Source organism: Cygnus atratus, chromosome Z (assembly GCF_013377495.2).
Source record: "Cygnus atratus isolate AKBS03 ecotype Queensland, Australia chromosome Z, CAtr_DNAZoo_HiC_assembly, whole genome shotgun sequence".
Classification (NCBI taxonomy): domain Eukaryota; kingdom Metazoa; phylum Chordata; class Aves; order Anseriformes; family Anatidae; genus Cygnus; species Cygnus atratus.
Genome location: NC_066396.1, coordinates 34,526,938 through 34,542,768, shown reverse-complemented (window position 1 = coordinate 34,542,768; position 15,831 = coordinate 34,526,938). Strand labels below are relative to the sequence as shown.

The 15,831-nt window shown below is 41.2% G+C and overlaps 1 protein-coding gene across 1 annotated transcript in view; it reads left to right on the top strand.

Annotated features, from left to right (window-relative positions):
• The first annotated feature begins 368 nt into the window (after positions 1-368).
• The window catches only part of TTC39B (tetratricopeptide repeat domain 39B), a 73,369-nt gene continuing 57,906 nt past the window's right edge, over positions 369-15,831 (top strand). The window contains exon 1 of the mRNA XM_035569733.2: positions 369-523. Within this exon, the coding sequence (XP_035425626.1) occupies positions 479-523 (45 nt within the window). The 5' untranslated portion in view covers positions 369-478. The remainder of the gene's footprint in view (positions 524-15,831) is intronic.

The following is a 15,831-nucleotide window of genomic DNA, read 5'->3' as shown; positions in this document are numbered from 1 at the left end:
TGTGCGGCAGCCGGCCGGGTCCCTGGCCAGCTCATGGTGCCTGCGGTGTGCGGCACGGTAAACGCCAGCCCGGCGCGGCTCCCGAGAGCGCCTCCATGTCGCACCGCCAGCCCGCCCCAGCGCCCAGCCGCGCCCGGACGGCTCTCGTTGGAGGGCCGGTGCCGGGACGCCGCTGCCGGTGCCTCGGGGCTCGCCCGGCGGCTGCGGGAGGGCTCGGCTCGGCGCGACGCGAGTGAAGGGACATCACGGCCCATCCCGGCACGGCCCGAGCCCCCGGGGCCGGGGCGGGGCCTGCGATGCAAAGCAGGGGGCGCGGACAGGGGAGTTGCAGGGCTGCCGGCGGGGGGCGGCTGGGCCGGGCCGGGCTGGGCCGGGCCGGGCCGAGCCGAGCCGAGCGGGGGCGGCCGGGAGGCGTGCACCGGCGGCGGAGAGCGGGACTGGTGGCCGCCGTCAGCGCGGCGGGTAGTGGAGCGGGAACATGGCGAGCGTCGGCAACGGCACGGAGGAGAACGGCGGCGAGGAGGCGAGTGCGGGGCAGCGGCCGGCGGGCGGCGGGCGGCCATCGCGGTGCGGGGCCCGCCCCGGCGGCGTCCCGCCTGCCCCGGGCTGCGGAGGGGCGACCGGCGGAGCCGCGTCCCGGGGGCGGCCCGGCCCGGCCGGCGGGGAGAGGGCGAGCGGCGAGTTGGGGAAAGTTGTGCCGGGGGCGGCCCCTGCCCCTTCCGCGCACCCTGCTGCCGCCGGCTCGCCTTCCCCTCTTCCTAATTTCATTTCTTTATTGCCTTTTATTCTTTTTTTTTTTCTTCTTATTTCCGTTCATTTTCTTTCCCTTCTTTTCATTTTATTTCCTTTCCTTTCCCTTCCCTTTATTGCCCTTCCTTAGGTTCCTTTCCTTCCCTATCTTTTTCCCTTTCAACCCATCGCGGCGGGTGCGGTGCGCTCCCTGTAGGCCCCGTGTCGGTGGGGCTCCGCCGTGGGGCTGCGCAGCCTGCCAGGGGTCTGGGCAGCAGGGCAGGGGGCTGCCGCACGCTGCGGCAAGTCCTGCGGCTTTCCTGCTGCCTCGGTTAGAGGTCCAGACACGAATCCCCTCGCCTCAACTCTTCGTGCTTTCATAGTACGCTCCCGGGTCCAGACAGGTGCGACAGCAGAATTGCTGCTAGCTCCTATGAGGAAGCTCGCGGGTGTAATGGATGTCCCAGGCTGTCTTTTCAGAAGCAGGACCACAAAAACAAGGCAGTTGTAAATGGAGGGTGCTTCTAAAAGCAGTAGCTCAAAGTCCTGGTGGGTTCGGATTGGAATACCCACCTGGCTCCTGACTGCATGCTGTAAGAGCAATGGCTTCAGTGTTGCTTAACGCTCAGCAGCTTTTTCAAAAAGGTTTACAAGGCGTAGTTCCAGCAGAACTTTGCTGAACAACATTTGTGAATCACATCATTTCATAATAGTTTTTGTCTTCTTTCTTTTCTTTCCAAAGATATTGCTGGTGTGAATTTTAGAAACAGACAGTGCCCTGTTTCTGAGGTGAGCTAGTGTTGTGTATAACAGAGCAGCTGACAAACATCTATGTAGGATGGGGATGCTGCACGGTTCTCTTGAATACTCATGTTTTGTATTTGGCAGTTGCAGAAGTTCCTTTTGGATGAGATGATTTAAAAAAAAAATCTTCTCACTTGGAAGGTGGGGATATACTACCCTGTATTTCAGGGCATGCTGAAAAAGTTGCTACTTCCTAAGGCTCTAGTGTAGAGGCATAATGTGAAGAGGATGTGAAAAGCTATATCGCTTTGTGTATTTCAGTGAGTTGCTGCAAAAGCTTAGCGCACCAAGTAGGGGCAGTGATCTCTGTGGGGCTAAGGTTTGTTTCCGACATAGGGAGTGAGTAAATACCAGTGGGAACAAGTTATTAATGAACTCCTGCTGCTCTCGGTAAGCGAGTAGTTCGAATTCACAATTGGTAAAACAGGTATTTAGCAACCTAGCTGTAGTCCAGCTGTCCCATTTAAAACAAACAAACAACAACAACAAAACACAAACACATAAGGGTTGCTTTCTGTCAAGTGTCAGTGTTATATCTCTTACAGGAAAAGATGATTCCATGCAAATGGACAGGTGGACATAAAAGCACCTGGAAAAGGTTTTACCTAAGCAATAGCATGCCAAAAGCAAAAAAGCTTTTTTCCCATGAGCTCTAAAGAGCTCACAGTCTGTGTAGAGACTTGTACTCGATTCTCTAGAGTGTGGGTTTTGAATGGACCAGAATAGGTAGTAGGGCAAGCAGTCGAATTTTTCCTGATAAGAACTGAGAGTTCAGAGAGGAACGGCAGATGCTGGCTTGATCCAGGAGAAAGTGACTGCTTCTGTATCAGAAGTTGTCCCGACTGCTGGCATCCTTTGCCTACAAGTTCATCGCAGTCTTTACTAATCTTGATGTGATTTCAGCACTTCAGACGTGAACTAGTTGTTTTGAAGTGCCTTAACTGTTATTTAAGGGTTTAAGCTGGGGAACGTTGCTGTTAGTTTTCTTCTTAAGAGCTGTGTGCTTCCAAGTAATGTTTACATGTAATGTGAAAGATATGAGCTGTTTATTTCCTTGTTTAAGTGTACATCCTTAGCACCGTATGAATATAGCTTTTAGCATAGGATTTTGCTTTGTAGGGACTTGTTCATCCCTGAAGCTTTGAAAAAAGACGTGTTAAGCTAAACCTTGAAGTCATTTTCTACTTGATGGGACCTTAACTAGCAAGAAGACTTCCGCAGTTCTTGCTGATGGTGCAGGCAGCAGTTCTCCGCTGTAGTCCATGATGAAGAAAATATGTGGTTTTCCTTATGCTTCCTTGTAACTCAAGGAAGTACAAGATAGCATATTCATCTTTTTTTGCTGTTTTTTTTTTTGTCTTGTCCTACAGCTGTGGATTTGAAGTGGGCATTTCAAGGAAGTAGTATGAAGTGTAAGTGTTTGTTTTGTTCCCCAGCTGATGCAAGTGTAGTAGTTTGGGTGTTTTTTAATGAACACCAACTGGAACTGGAGACCTAAGCCTAAGAGGCCGTATTAAGGAGATAACAGTGTGAGGATGTTCATCTGGAAAAAAAACAAATGGTTATTAAACTCAGGATTTTTCCATTTGATATTGCTTCCTGGGTGTTAAAGCGTGCGTGGTTATCCTGTACTTGGAGGAAGTTTGCTGACTGTTAAGTGATCAGAGTGAGAGTGTCTACCTGTGAACTTAGAACATGATATCTCTTAAGCCCTTAAACACCTATATAGCATTGAATTTCTGTACTGAAAGTGCTCATGTTAGTATTCTTTTGGAACAAGTTGTAAATATAGGACAGATAGGTTTAGGGGCAAAATGACATTCACAGCCATTGCAGTCTTCAAGCAAAACTTTAAGCCTTCCCCTTCTCCCCCCTCTACTGTGTAAAGATTACTTAAAATAGTGGGCCAGATCTGCTTCCCATTAAGTTCACTCTGTGCTGCCCTGGTTTTTCAAAGTCTTAAAGCCAGCTTAATTGGTTACTTGGGGATTCCCTATCCATGAAAAAAAAAAAAACAACGAACCCAGCCTTGGCCTTTGTGCCTCTGAGGGTTGTGGCCAGACAAAAAGGATCATGATCTAGAAGTATCTACATGCTATAAAAATGTCTTGTTTGCCCATAGCCAGCTAGGCTAAGGATTATATAGAGATCTGAAAGTGATTTCGTGCCCTTGCTGTGGTTAACTCTAAGTCTTGTATTAAGGGCAGGTTGGCCGATTCAGCTAATCTGTGCCTCAGCTCTAAACTAACCTGTTAAGGAAAATTTGTTTAATGATCTGATGATGCACGCTGTACTCCTTTGAACTGCCCAAGCAAGGACAAATGGTATGTAGGGTGGCTTTACGAGCCTGAGCAGTTTATCTTCTGAACTAATTTCAGTATGAAACCAGTGTCTTCAGGACGGGCGTTCTTTAATTCAAGAACTGTTTAGTGCTGCTTAGTACTCTGTTAAAGTACTCAGAGCTCTTTATTCACTGCTGCTGCAGCTACTGTGCTTAAAATCACAGAACCTACTAGAGTGCTAGTTTTCACCAGTAACAATATAATAATGTGCTTTAGACCATAGTAGACAGAAAATGGCCAGTAATGCAGGCTCCTTTAATGTTTACTCTGAGGACTTTCTTTCCACTGGTTTTGGCTGGTATTTCTAACGCAGAAAAATGTCAATGGGGAGAAACTGTTGTAGTTGTGCTCCCCCTGGGGACTTTGGGAAGCTGGAACAAGCTGATCAGCATGTTTTTTTTTTTTCTTTTAAACCTTAAAAATGAACACTTGGTGCAGATGGTGTTGGGAAGGGGCAGTGAGAGCACTTTTTCCTGTGAGAGGTATTATTTTTTTCTTCTGACTGTCGTATCAAGATGAGGATGCATACTCCAATTTTGTATTACCTGTATTGTTCTGAAATGGTGAATTTTTATTGTTTGTGTTTTTCCATTTCTTAGCTGCCTTCCTGAAGTTTGTTTCATTCATCTGTTCAAGCTCCTTGGTTAACTGTGAACAAATCTGAAAAAGAATGACTTAAGTCTTTGTTAATTTCCTGGAGAGGCAAAGAAAGTGTATGTAACTAAATGTCCAATTAAATGTTCTTATTGAATGCTCCCTTTGGTTGGTCAGCTTGGTACCTTCTTCAAAGAGAGGGAGGAAAGACACGGGGGACACAGGAAACGGTGGGGTTATTGCGGTTAATGAATTACAAGATGGTGCAAACTAAAGTAAAGCCTGGTTTATGGCTCATTGTTTGTGCACACATTCTAGAAGTGGTAAGGTCCAGTGAGGGAGCAGACATGATGAAACATGAGATTACTGAAAGCTGTGGTTATTTTGAAAGCTGAAGACTTTCTTCACTGAGAACACTAACGAAAATATATAAAGGCTGCCAGGATGTGGGAAGCAGGAGATGCGTCTTGCAAAGGCAGAGCTGACAGAGGAACTCCTGGAATAGCTAAGTACCTATGAAGCCAATCTGTTTCAATCTGTTATAATTTGCTTTTACATCTGTCCAATTTTTTTTATGGTATAATATTTACCTATAGAGATGGAAAAAAAGTTGAAAAAAGAAACAGCTTTTTCTGAAGACTTTTCTTCCTATATTGAACTGTGGCTATACTGTTATGGGAAACAACATCTGAGATCTTTTAATGAAGACTTTACATTGAGCAGTGGAAGTTACTGTCCTTAACAGGTACAGCTGTCTTGGTTACTGTAGTTAAAGGCTTGCTGCCATCCACTATATTAGACCATTTTACTTTGTACATAGTCTTCAAAGGGGATAGATTGTACTAAAAAAAAAAAAAAAGTACAGGGATGAGGTGTAGAAGTTGAAGAGTAGGAAGGAGCTTATTTATTTTGCTCTGAATGGCTTAAGAGTTGCAAGTATGGCATGCAGATTATTGTAGGTTGGAAGGAACCTTACAGACCACCCCATTCCACCCCCTCTGCCATGGCCCAGGACACCTCCTACCAGACCAGACTGCCCAAAGCCCCATCCAGCCTGGCCTTGAACACCTCCAGGGATGGGGCATCCGCAGCTTCTCTGGGCAACCTGTGCCAGTGCCTCACCACCCTCTGGGTGAAGGTTTTCCTCCTAACATCTAATCTCAATATCCCCTCTTTTAGTTTAAAGCCATTCCCCCTTGTCTTGTCAGTATCTGCCCAAGTAAAAAGTATATAAGACCCCTTTAGACACTGGAAGGCTGCAGTGAGGTCTCCCCGGAGCCTTCCCTTCTCCAGGCTGAACAACCCCGACTCCCTCAGTCTGTCTTCGTAGGAGAGGTGCTCCAGCCCTCTGATCGTCCTCATAGCCCTCCTTTGGACTCACTCCAACAGGTCTGTGTCCTTCCCCTGTCCTTCTTGTGCTGGGGGCCCCAGAGCTGAACGCAGGGCTCCAGGTGGGTTTTCACGAGAGCAGAGCAGAGGGGGACACTCGCCTCTCTAGCACTGCTTGTCCCACTGCTTTTTATGCATCCCAGGGTATGTTTGGCTTTCTGGGCCGCAAGCTCACACTGCAGGCTCATGTTGAGCCGGCATCCTCAGGGCTGCTCTCAATCGACTCATTGCCCAGCCATCATAAGTGAACACAAAGTTATATGTAGCGTTGTTCGGTGCTATAGTGGCAATAGAGCACGCAGCTGTATGCTATCCAGGTAAATACCAGTTGAGTTTTGTCATTTATCTGTTCAGATCATACCTTATTTTATAAGTTGGTCTCTTTAAATTGTGCAGGTGAGTTAACTAAAATGTCGCAAGAGATTTAAAGAAATGTTGTAAAAGTCTCCACAGATCAATAAAAACTCTCATGTATATAATGACCACGGGCTAAAGTGAAAATGACTATGGATATCGGCAATGGGTGGAGATCACGGCGACATAAGTAGTTCACTGCCAGCCTTTTATTGTTTGGCTACTACCTCTCCTTTCATAGTTGAAAGAAGTATACTACACCTTGAGTACTGGGTCTGTCTTTTCTGTTTTTATATCCCTGGATGCTGAATGGAGGAAGTGACATTTAGAGAGGTTCAGTGTTTTAGGTTTAACAGTGCAGTCATGTGGGATTTCCTTTTCCGTAGTATGAGTCATCACAGCCAGTTCACCAGCCGTTTCTCGGTGTGAACGTGGTGCAAAGGAGCTGGCGTTTTGATTGCCTGTGAGTATGCTCTCCATGCTACAGTGAAATTCAACGTAATAGCACTGAAGGAGGGACTACGCGCATGAACAGTGACCTAGACACACCGACATACTATAAACGTAACCTTACACTTACGGTGAAATGTTAATGATTCTTTCGGTAGAAGTGACAAATCCAGCAACAACTGTATATTTTTTTCTGTCATTATTATATTCCTGGTGAAATGTCCAAAGGCTATATAGATTGTTCATGCATCAGTAAGCTGCGTGGCATCTGTGTGTGAGGAGGGAAACTGCACATCTCCACCTTTTTGACAAGCCTCAATGCACAAATAGATGATGTGACTTCTCTGTAGGGAAATACATGCTGAATTCAGTGCATCTTTTCTGGATCCTGCAGCTTTCAGTCAATGCTTGAGGAAACAGCAAGCTCTGGTTGGGGACATAGTGGATGAACAGTTAAAGTAGAGGGAATCTTAACTGCAGAAGCAAGGTAGTAGCCTCGTGACACATGAGGAAAACTTAATGGGAGACCTTAGTAGGTCAACTCTATGTTAATGAAATTTGAAGGTGTATGTTACTTGTGATATTTGTTGGTAAAGAGTTATCCTCAAAACTTCAGAAGAGAATGTGTTCTGTTTGTACTTGCCTTTAAGTAGCCTAGAAGGAACTAACACTTTAGCTTACTGTCAAGTCAAGATCTGATTCTGCTCAGTGTAATTTAATGTGACACTTGTTCTGGTTGTGACACTATATTTTTGTTAGGCTTTTGTGTGTCTCACTCTGATTCTGGTAGAAACACAACTCTTCAGAACACATTTATAAATCAGCTAATAATTTGTTAATTTTATACTAATCAGGACATCAAGTGACTGCTTATTGAAGAGGATGCTTTTCTACTCTAATGAAAAAAAATTGTTTCTAGGAGAGATGGAAGGTTGCCTCTCTAGCACCAGGGCTACAGGTTGTGCTCTGGACAAAAGTCATTGCTATAATCCTGTACAGATGTCTTCAACTGTGGATAATGTTGGTTTCTAAAGCTCTGCTGTTTTGTTACTGCGCTTAATGCTGCTGGTGGATTAGAGGATATCCACAGAGACTGTCAAGTTCTGTAATGAGAAAAACATTATCACAAATAGGTTGTTGCAATTACTGTTACTGCAGCAAGGCCTTCTTTTAAAGGAAATGAAACACTTAAATAAAATCACTTAAGTAGCTTTACACTATAAAATATAGCTTTTTGGTGCTACCTGTGCAGCAGCTACTGTTGCGTTCTATCCAAAGGAGTGTTCAGCCATGTAGTCCAGGAAACACTTAACCTGAGGGGAGTGGGGAGGTTAATATCGAAGATGCTTGTACTAGTTTCCCTTTCATATAACTAATGAAATAAAGAAAGATTGGCAAAGCGGGCACTGATTCATCTTTAATACAAAGTAAACATGTTTGTTCTCCAGCTTGGCGTCATCTCTGAAAAGTATTAGTATTAGCAGTTCCAAAGCTGTGTCTCTATAATGAGACTTATTGAGGATTGTTGACTGCATTGAAATTGATAAGCATTCTGGAATGCTATAAAGATATTCTTCCAGGGGAAATGTAATTGGAAAGAGGTGATACTTTTGTCTTTGTAAGTCTGTAATAAGTACACAGTGCTACATAAATAGGATTTTTCTTTGAATCTTTAGAAAGCCAAAAAAGCAGTGAGGACCTTTATTTAAAATTGCCTAGTAAAGTTCAGGGCAACATGATGTACTCTTTTTCTTAGCTATTTCTATCTTACCCTTTTTTCTTTACTACGACGTAGTCTCCACTGTCTACTTCTTTTGTATCCTAAATCAAGACTGATTTTTTTTAATGTATAGTTGCGGCTTGACTTATGCTTTGCCTTTGTTTTATGCTTCCAGAAATCTGTGAGATTTTTGTTTTTAATTTTTTTGTGACTATTTGTCATTGCTGAAGACAGATGTTGTAGGGTAAGGACAGAGACACTGGAATTGCAGTTCTGCTCCTTCCTGCCCTAAGCCACCCATGTTTAACATGAACTATATTACGCAAGTAGAGACCTCACCAGAGTTTGGTAACTTGTGACATAACAAGATCTTTACCGGAGAAGGGCTGGGAAATTCAATAAGTGCACTTAAAATCTCAGCCATGAATACTTACTTAGCATAGATTAAAAACAAACCCCAAACAAGCAAGTGGCAAACCTCTTATATCCAGGACTGACAGATCTGGATGTCTTAATGAGAACATACACTATTATTAGTAGCTCTGATACACTTTTCAAGTTTCTTTTAATGACAGACTGCTGGAAAGCACTGATAATCCTCTTGCTTGCACTTTCAGAGATAGTTATTTCTCTTTATGTTACAAGCGCGATTGATGTTATACTTGAGACACCTTGCATTCTGTTCAGACATGCGGTTGGAGTCTCATGGTACTAAGATAAAACTGCAGGTTTACCATTATTATTATTTAAAAATAAATTATTTGAGCTCTGTTCTTTAAACTGCTTCCAGTTGTACCAAATGCCAAGCAATGATAATAGATTACATCTCTGAAGCATGTGAACTCTCTAGCAACAGCACTTCCTTATGATTACCACACAGTCCTTTTTTGCAATGGATTGTAATTTAACTGTGACTTGAGTTGTTCTTATTTATCTGTGTGTGTGTTTAAACCATAAAATGAATTGCTATGTGAAGGAGGTGAAGAAGTCAGTAGAATTATGACACCTGAGGATGCATTTAAATGAGGTCTTTGGAAGGCTTCCTTGCATGGGCTATGAAATTCTTTGTGGTAGGTGAGACACCAGTTGTCCTGGAAAAAATTATTCTGGAAATGTTCCCAAGCATATAGCCGTGGCATCAAGCATTACACAATCAAAGAATGTCTGATCCTGTTGCATCTAGTGAAGGTGACGGCATTCGATTCAACTTCTGAGCACTGATAATGGGAGAAAATGAGTGATCAATTCCTTGCTGTGATAGCCAGATAGTTTGGGAAGATGGTTTTCAATTCAGGATAATTCTCCAGCTGGTTCATGGCTTTCACAAAACAAGAGGTACCACATAAATATATATTTTGAGTCTTCTTGATTGCCCATGCAGTTTAGTTCAAGATTAAGCCCTGTATATCAAGAATTGTGCATGTTTTTGCATTGCGTGAAGGATACAGCTCTTTCCTACTATGTATTTTGACTGATAGCTTAAGAACTTCAAAAGGGTCTTGATTTGTAATCCATTTTAGAGTTGGATATGTCTTTACTACTCTATCAGTGCTGCTTGTTTTATCTCTATTTAGTTCCTGTTTTTGAATACTACTAGTTGGTGATGGGTTTTTACTGTCTTTAATGTTGATCATATGAGTCAACAGCTAGGTTCAGTTGCAGCTAATAGCAGTCCCACTAAAATCATGTAGTTTGGAGGAAGGGGAGACATTTTCTTTTTCTTTGGTCTGAAGAAACCTGGTCTTGACAATAGTGGATTTCAGGTTTTTGAGAAGTTGTTTTACTAGCAAATAGTTACACAATTTAGCAGCACAAAAATAGATGTAGCACTCAAATTATGAAACAGCAATGAAAGAAATTTTTATTCACCATAAAATAACTTACTTTTTCAAATGGTTTGGTAAAAGATCATGGTGGGAATAAATCTCAAGTAGAAACAGAAGAGGTTCAAGTTAACTATAGCCTTTCTTTCCCATCAAGGCAGTTTGAAACAAGTGATTTAAGGAATTTTCCTTTCGCATTCTCTTCCTTGCTTTTTCAGCTGATGAGGAATCAGTTTGGTCAGCAAAATGAAAATCTTCTAAAAGTGGAATAAACACCTTGTTACATTGGCTGCTGTTGCTTCCAATTTTTCTATGCTTTTTAAATTTTACTTTGAGCATCCTGTGATAACGTGGTGAGAACTGTTAGGTTTTGCTTCACTATCTGCATCAAACATACTGAAATATGGAAATAAAAGTAGGAAGGTTATGTGAGGCAGCTGGGCAGATCTACCCTTGTGAGAGAGGAAGAATTGAGATTCTGCAATTTCAAAGTGAGTGCAGATGTGTCATCTGGTGTTTGTCAGATGGGTCTTCCAACTTCCCTTTTCATGATAGCTTTTGTCTTATTTGGTGGGTTTTGTTGAGTCAAGTGAGTGCAACCTTAACTTCTTGTGCACTAAAATTGTATGTTTTGAAGTAATGCTGTTTAGTTAGCAGCAGATTATCTAATGATCCTTTGTTTAGACTGAGCTAAAGTTTCTGTGAAGTTTTGCCAGTTATGGAAAGCTAAACTTCATGAGGGATAGACAATTCTGAACTAGAGTGGGTGAAATTTCCCTAGCTGTGAAACTTTAACTTTGCCAGAATTAGTAAGACCGAGCCTCATTATTTGCGTCACAGATCTGTGACTTTGCTGATACCTTGACTGCATGCAAACAAATCAAGAGCATAAATGCTTGTTATGTCTGTTAAGCACCAGCTGAAGACTTGCTTCCAGTTAGTTTTTCCCTATGCTTGTCTTTCTGTAAAACATCTCACTGTGTTTTCCATGTTCTGATGAATTCAAGAATGACCTCTATACAGTCTTTGGAAACGGATTGGAGAAGGTTGGTTGGACTGACAGTAGAAAAGTCTCCACCAGCTTTGTCCTGGAAGATGTAGATATACCTAATTATTAATGCATATGGCTATGCATCAGAAGAATTAGGTCTGGAAAAATGTGAAGATGGTCTTACCAGCATACAGATGTGATAAATAGTACCCTATGGTTCCTTTTGACTTTAATAGGGCTTCATTCAATCATTTCATAGAAATGACATGATACAAAAATTTGTAACAAATCTTGACGAGTTTGGCACAAAGGTTTGCAAGACTCTCAGGCATGTCTAATTAAAGAAGAACTAAGCTGATGGAACAATCATTCTTACTGCTAGAGAGGACAAGCTTATGGTGTCTTCTGGAGTATCTCCTTTGAGGAGAACGTTTTTGTGTAGTCCCTGCTTTCTCAGTCTGTTTAGTCACCTTCCCATTCTTCTCAAGTTACTTTTCCGATGCTATTGAAAGGCAGATGTATCCAAAGTGCATCTAAGTATGTTTATTTATCTTTGTCTGTAGAATTGCTTGGCAATCAGTTTTGTCCAATAAAAATGACTGAGAATAGTGACATATTTGAAAATCCCTTTAGGAGCATACTCTGATGCGTTTGTACTGGACTAGCAACTCCCAATGTATTTTTTTTTTTCCCTGGTGCTGTTAACAAACATGCCTAACTGATTTTTCTTTGAACTTGGGGCTGTTTGTTGGGATATATGAGAGAAAAGATGGCTAACTGTTTATATATGTATATATAAACTGTATTATAGCAATGATGTTCTGTGTTGCTACCCTATCCCTTTGACTCTTAAAAGTGCTTTTTGTGCAAAAGCAGCTGCAGGTCAAACTGACAAACACAGGTCAAACAGCAGGAATGTGCTAGTGTAAACTGTAAGAGAATCCAGACTGGTGTTCAGCCAACGTTAACTGAAGTTACATTCTCACTTTTATGCGCAAAATGTCAGATATGAATGCGAACACAAATAACTGTTGACAGCAGCCATTTGCATGTAAATTATAATGAAGTATTTCGTGATCCTTGCTGATGGTATAACTGAGTCTGCTTATTTCCACTTCTCAGTCTAATAGGGGAGAGCTGTTGCTTAAAACAGCGCAAGCTCAGCCAGCTGCAGTCAGAACAGGCGAGACTGATGCTAGTGTACTAATATGAGACTGCCTCAAGCCTGGTGTTTAGAAGTAGATTCAGAAAAGGCTTCATCTTGATGCTTGCTCTAGTATGTAGATAGTCTGACCCACGACGACTGACATCGCTGAATATAACCATTCCCAGTCCTGACCTCGTTTATATAAAGTGGCTGGTATGCTGCTTTAGAAATGTCCTGCTTACATGCAGCTGAGTGCAAATCAAGAGTTGTCTGCTTTTTAGAACATGTTAATAATTAACACTTAACTACAGCAGGTGCTTTCATTGAAAGCATCTGTTTTCTGTTAAAATTGAGTATGGAACTTTTAAGACTCAATTTTCATATGTCTTTTGGTAATTTTGAGGTAACCAGCTCTGCATGGAAAGGTCACTGCTTTCTAGGCTGTAATGGAGACACCTTTGTTCTTGTGGGTACTGACATCTAATGATTGAGCTAAATGACACTGGCTTTTGTGTTTAGCTACAGTTTATTTAGCCAAATTTACAGTAGAGCTGGGTTCTACCTTATCAACTCCTGTTTTATCTTTGTGTGTGGGATGTTGTGTTTTTTATTTTTTCTTAGCACGTGACCCCTGATCAGATCACCCACATTACTAAAGGTCTTGAATATGACATGGTGTTCCATGTGGATGAGACTGCATTAAATACCAGTGTTTTTCCAGAGAGGTGAGTGGAGGGTTTGGTGTCTGTTTTGGAGGAGCTGTGTTATCCTAAAAGTTTTCCATAGCAGATGAAAAACTTGAGCTCTCAGAAGCCAAAGATCAAGCTCAGTAGTTCAGACTTATTTATTCCAAGCATTTTTAAGAGTAACTTTGAAGAAGCAGATGGATCATATTTAGAGCTCAAGCCAATGAACTTGAAATACTGCGTAAGCACAAAAATGCATCGTTTTTTCCTTCAGAGAAGGAGTTATTTTCATGTAAAAAAAAAAAAAAATAGTTGCACTGAGTAGAAACAGAATTTGTGTGTTTCAGTTCAGTTCTTGCTTTCTAATGCTACAGCCCACTTAAGTGACAATTGAATTCCGTACTTAGGTGACACCATCATCTGATTGTTAGCATGCAAGAAAGGTGTCCACAACAGATTGTTTTATAGGTAAAGTTCTCGGTTACTTTTTTTCTAGTTTATACAGCTTCTACCTAAGGTTTGAAGTGCGTGTAGACATGTTAGACTTCTCTTACTCTAGATGAATCAAATGAGTTTGCTTAGGTGAATTTATTTTTAGCTGAGCAGTACTATAAAGTGAATTTTCACAACTTTAAATCAGTAAGCTTACAGTATTGTTCATCTCCATCATTCTTTTTTTGTGAAGTAGTCACTTCTGTTTTTTGATTCTTTGGGAGTGATTTTTGAGGGGAGGAGAAGCAGCAAAATAATATCCATATAATCCATTATGAAGATATTTTGTTATGTGGAGAATACGCACACTTCTGGGAAAGAGGGGAAAGAGCAGTATTCAGAAACTACCTAAAAAGAAATCTAAATATCCTTTTGATTCTATGCAGTGGAATTCTGACAGTAAATTCTGTAGCGGAATACTGTCTGTGGCTCAAATTGCAGGCTATGAGTTAATTTGAATAAGTTCTCTGTATTGTCAGAACTACAGATAATTGCTCCTTGTGTAACAAAAGCAATCAGTTGTCATGAAACTTGGCTGATGTTGAACCTAGTAATTTGTGCTTAGCTGAGCCATAACGTTGTGTACCTTTCAGACTCTTAATCTGGAGTCATGAAAGACAGCGTCCATTGTTATTCTTACTTAACACTCTGCCTGAAGAAATGTGAATTTGACTCAGCAGGAAAAAAGACATGATGAAAACCAATGTTTACAAGAAACCAAAGAGATTTTACTTTGTAATGATTTTGTGCTTGTGTGATACTGTGTTTGTGTGTGATTTTTTTAAAACTTTTTCCATGAGCAAGAGATATTAAATATTTCTGCTTGGTAAATCAAAGTGATTAAACTTTTAAATAGCTTTTACATTAAGTCATGTGTTCTAGCTCTTGGACTATTTTGGGGAATCTCTTCAGTTTTTGTACATATTCACCAACCTTCAGGAAGGCTGAACTGTAAGGAAGTAAAAAGTTTTACTGTTTTCATCCTCTCAGTGTTGCATGCTAAAATTTTTTCGACTGCAGATAAGTTTAAGGATCTCAATAACAATAGGAATTCATATTGAATTAATTGTCAAAATGACCTTCTAGCCTTATTCCAGATTGTTGCTTTCCATAATACAACCTCAGCCAGCGTGTATGATTTCTTTCATTGTTTTTACATTTACAGCTCTTCACTTGAGACTGCATTATTCATTGATGCCAGTCTCTTAAAGGCAGTGTTTTCTTGTTACAGTTTGTGTTCCACTAACTCTAATATAATTCTTCACAGCTGAAGATTTCGTTCACTTCTAGGATATTGATTAAAAATTGTTTTGTTTGAAGCCTTGGGGGTATTTTATTAGAAACATTTTAATGATGGTATTGCACTGGCAACTGTATTTCCTTATGTTTAGTTGGCTAATTATTGATATAAAGTATGCTTTATGGAGACTGCTTAAACTAGATCAGCCTAGAATATGAAAGAAGGTTTGTCAAATCCAAAGTGTCTGTTTTTATACAAGAAATGTTTAGTAGTCTCAAATCATTTTTTATAAAAAAAAAAACAACACGAGTTGACTTTCATAACTATGCATTAATTCTTTATTAATTGTAACTTTTGTGTGATTTTTTTTTTTAAAACCTGAGATTGGTTTCATGTTAAGCAGCTTACAGTCACTTAAGTCTTTTCAGTTGCTTGCTGTGATAGTAGCTGTGGGGTATTGTAGCAGTTCTTTGGCTAATATTATTTCAGTCTACTTGACAGAGTAAGAACACCTCAATATTCCCACGTAAATGCAAAATAAGTGAGTAGAGAACTGACAGTGGATTATGCAGTATTTGTATTTCATTAAATGCTGAGTACACTGTTGCCCTGAAGGAGAACTCCAAAGTACAGATCATGATGGAAAGAAAAAAGTTTGCAGAAAAATGTCTCTGAAATGTCCTGTCTTTAGCGTTAAAAACAAACAAAACCAAATAAAACATTAACAACAACAAACAGAAAAACAAGCCTAAAATAAGAAGCAGTGTATTGCTGAGATTGGAAGGTACAATCCCACTGAAATGGGATTGTCCCAGTTATTTTCTTGCTTTGGGGTCAGTCATGCTCCTGCACTGCATGTTTCAGAATGTTTCCAGTTTCACTGACGTTTCTCATCAGAGCTCTCTTCATAGTTCTCAGCTTAGTCATAGAACAGAATCACATAATCATAGAATCGTTAAGATTGGAAAAGACCTCCAAGATCATCTTGCCCGACCATCTCCCTACCACCAATGTCACCCACTAAACCATGTCCCTAAGCACCAGGTCCAACCTTTCCTTGAACACCCCCA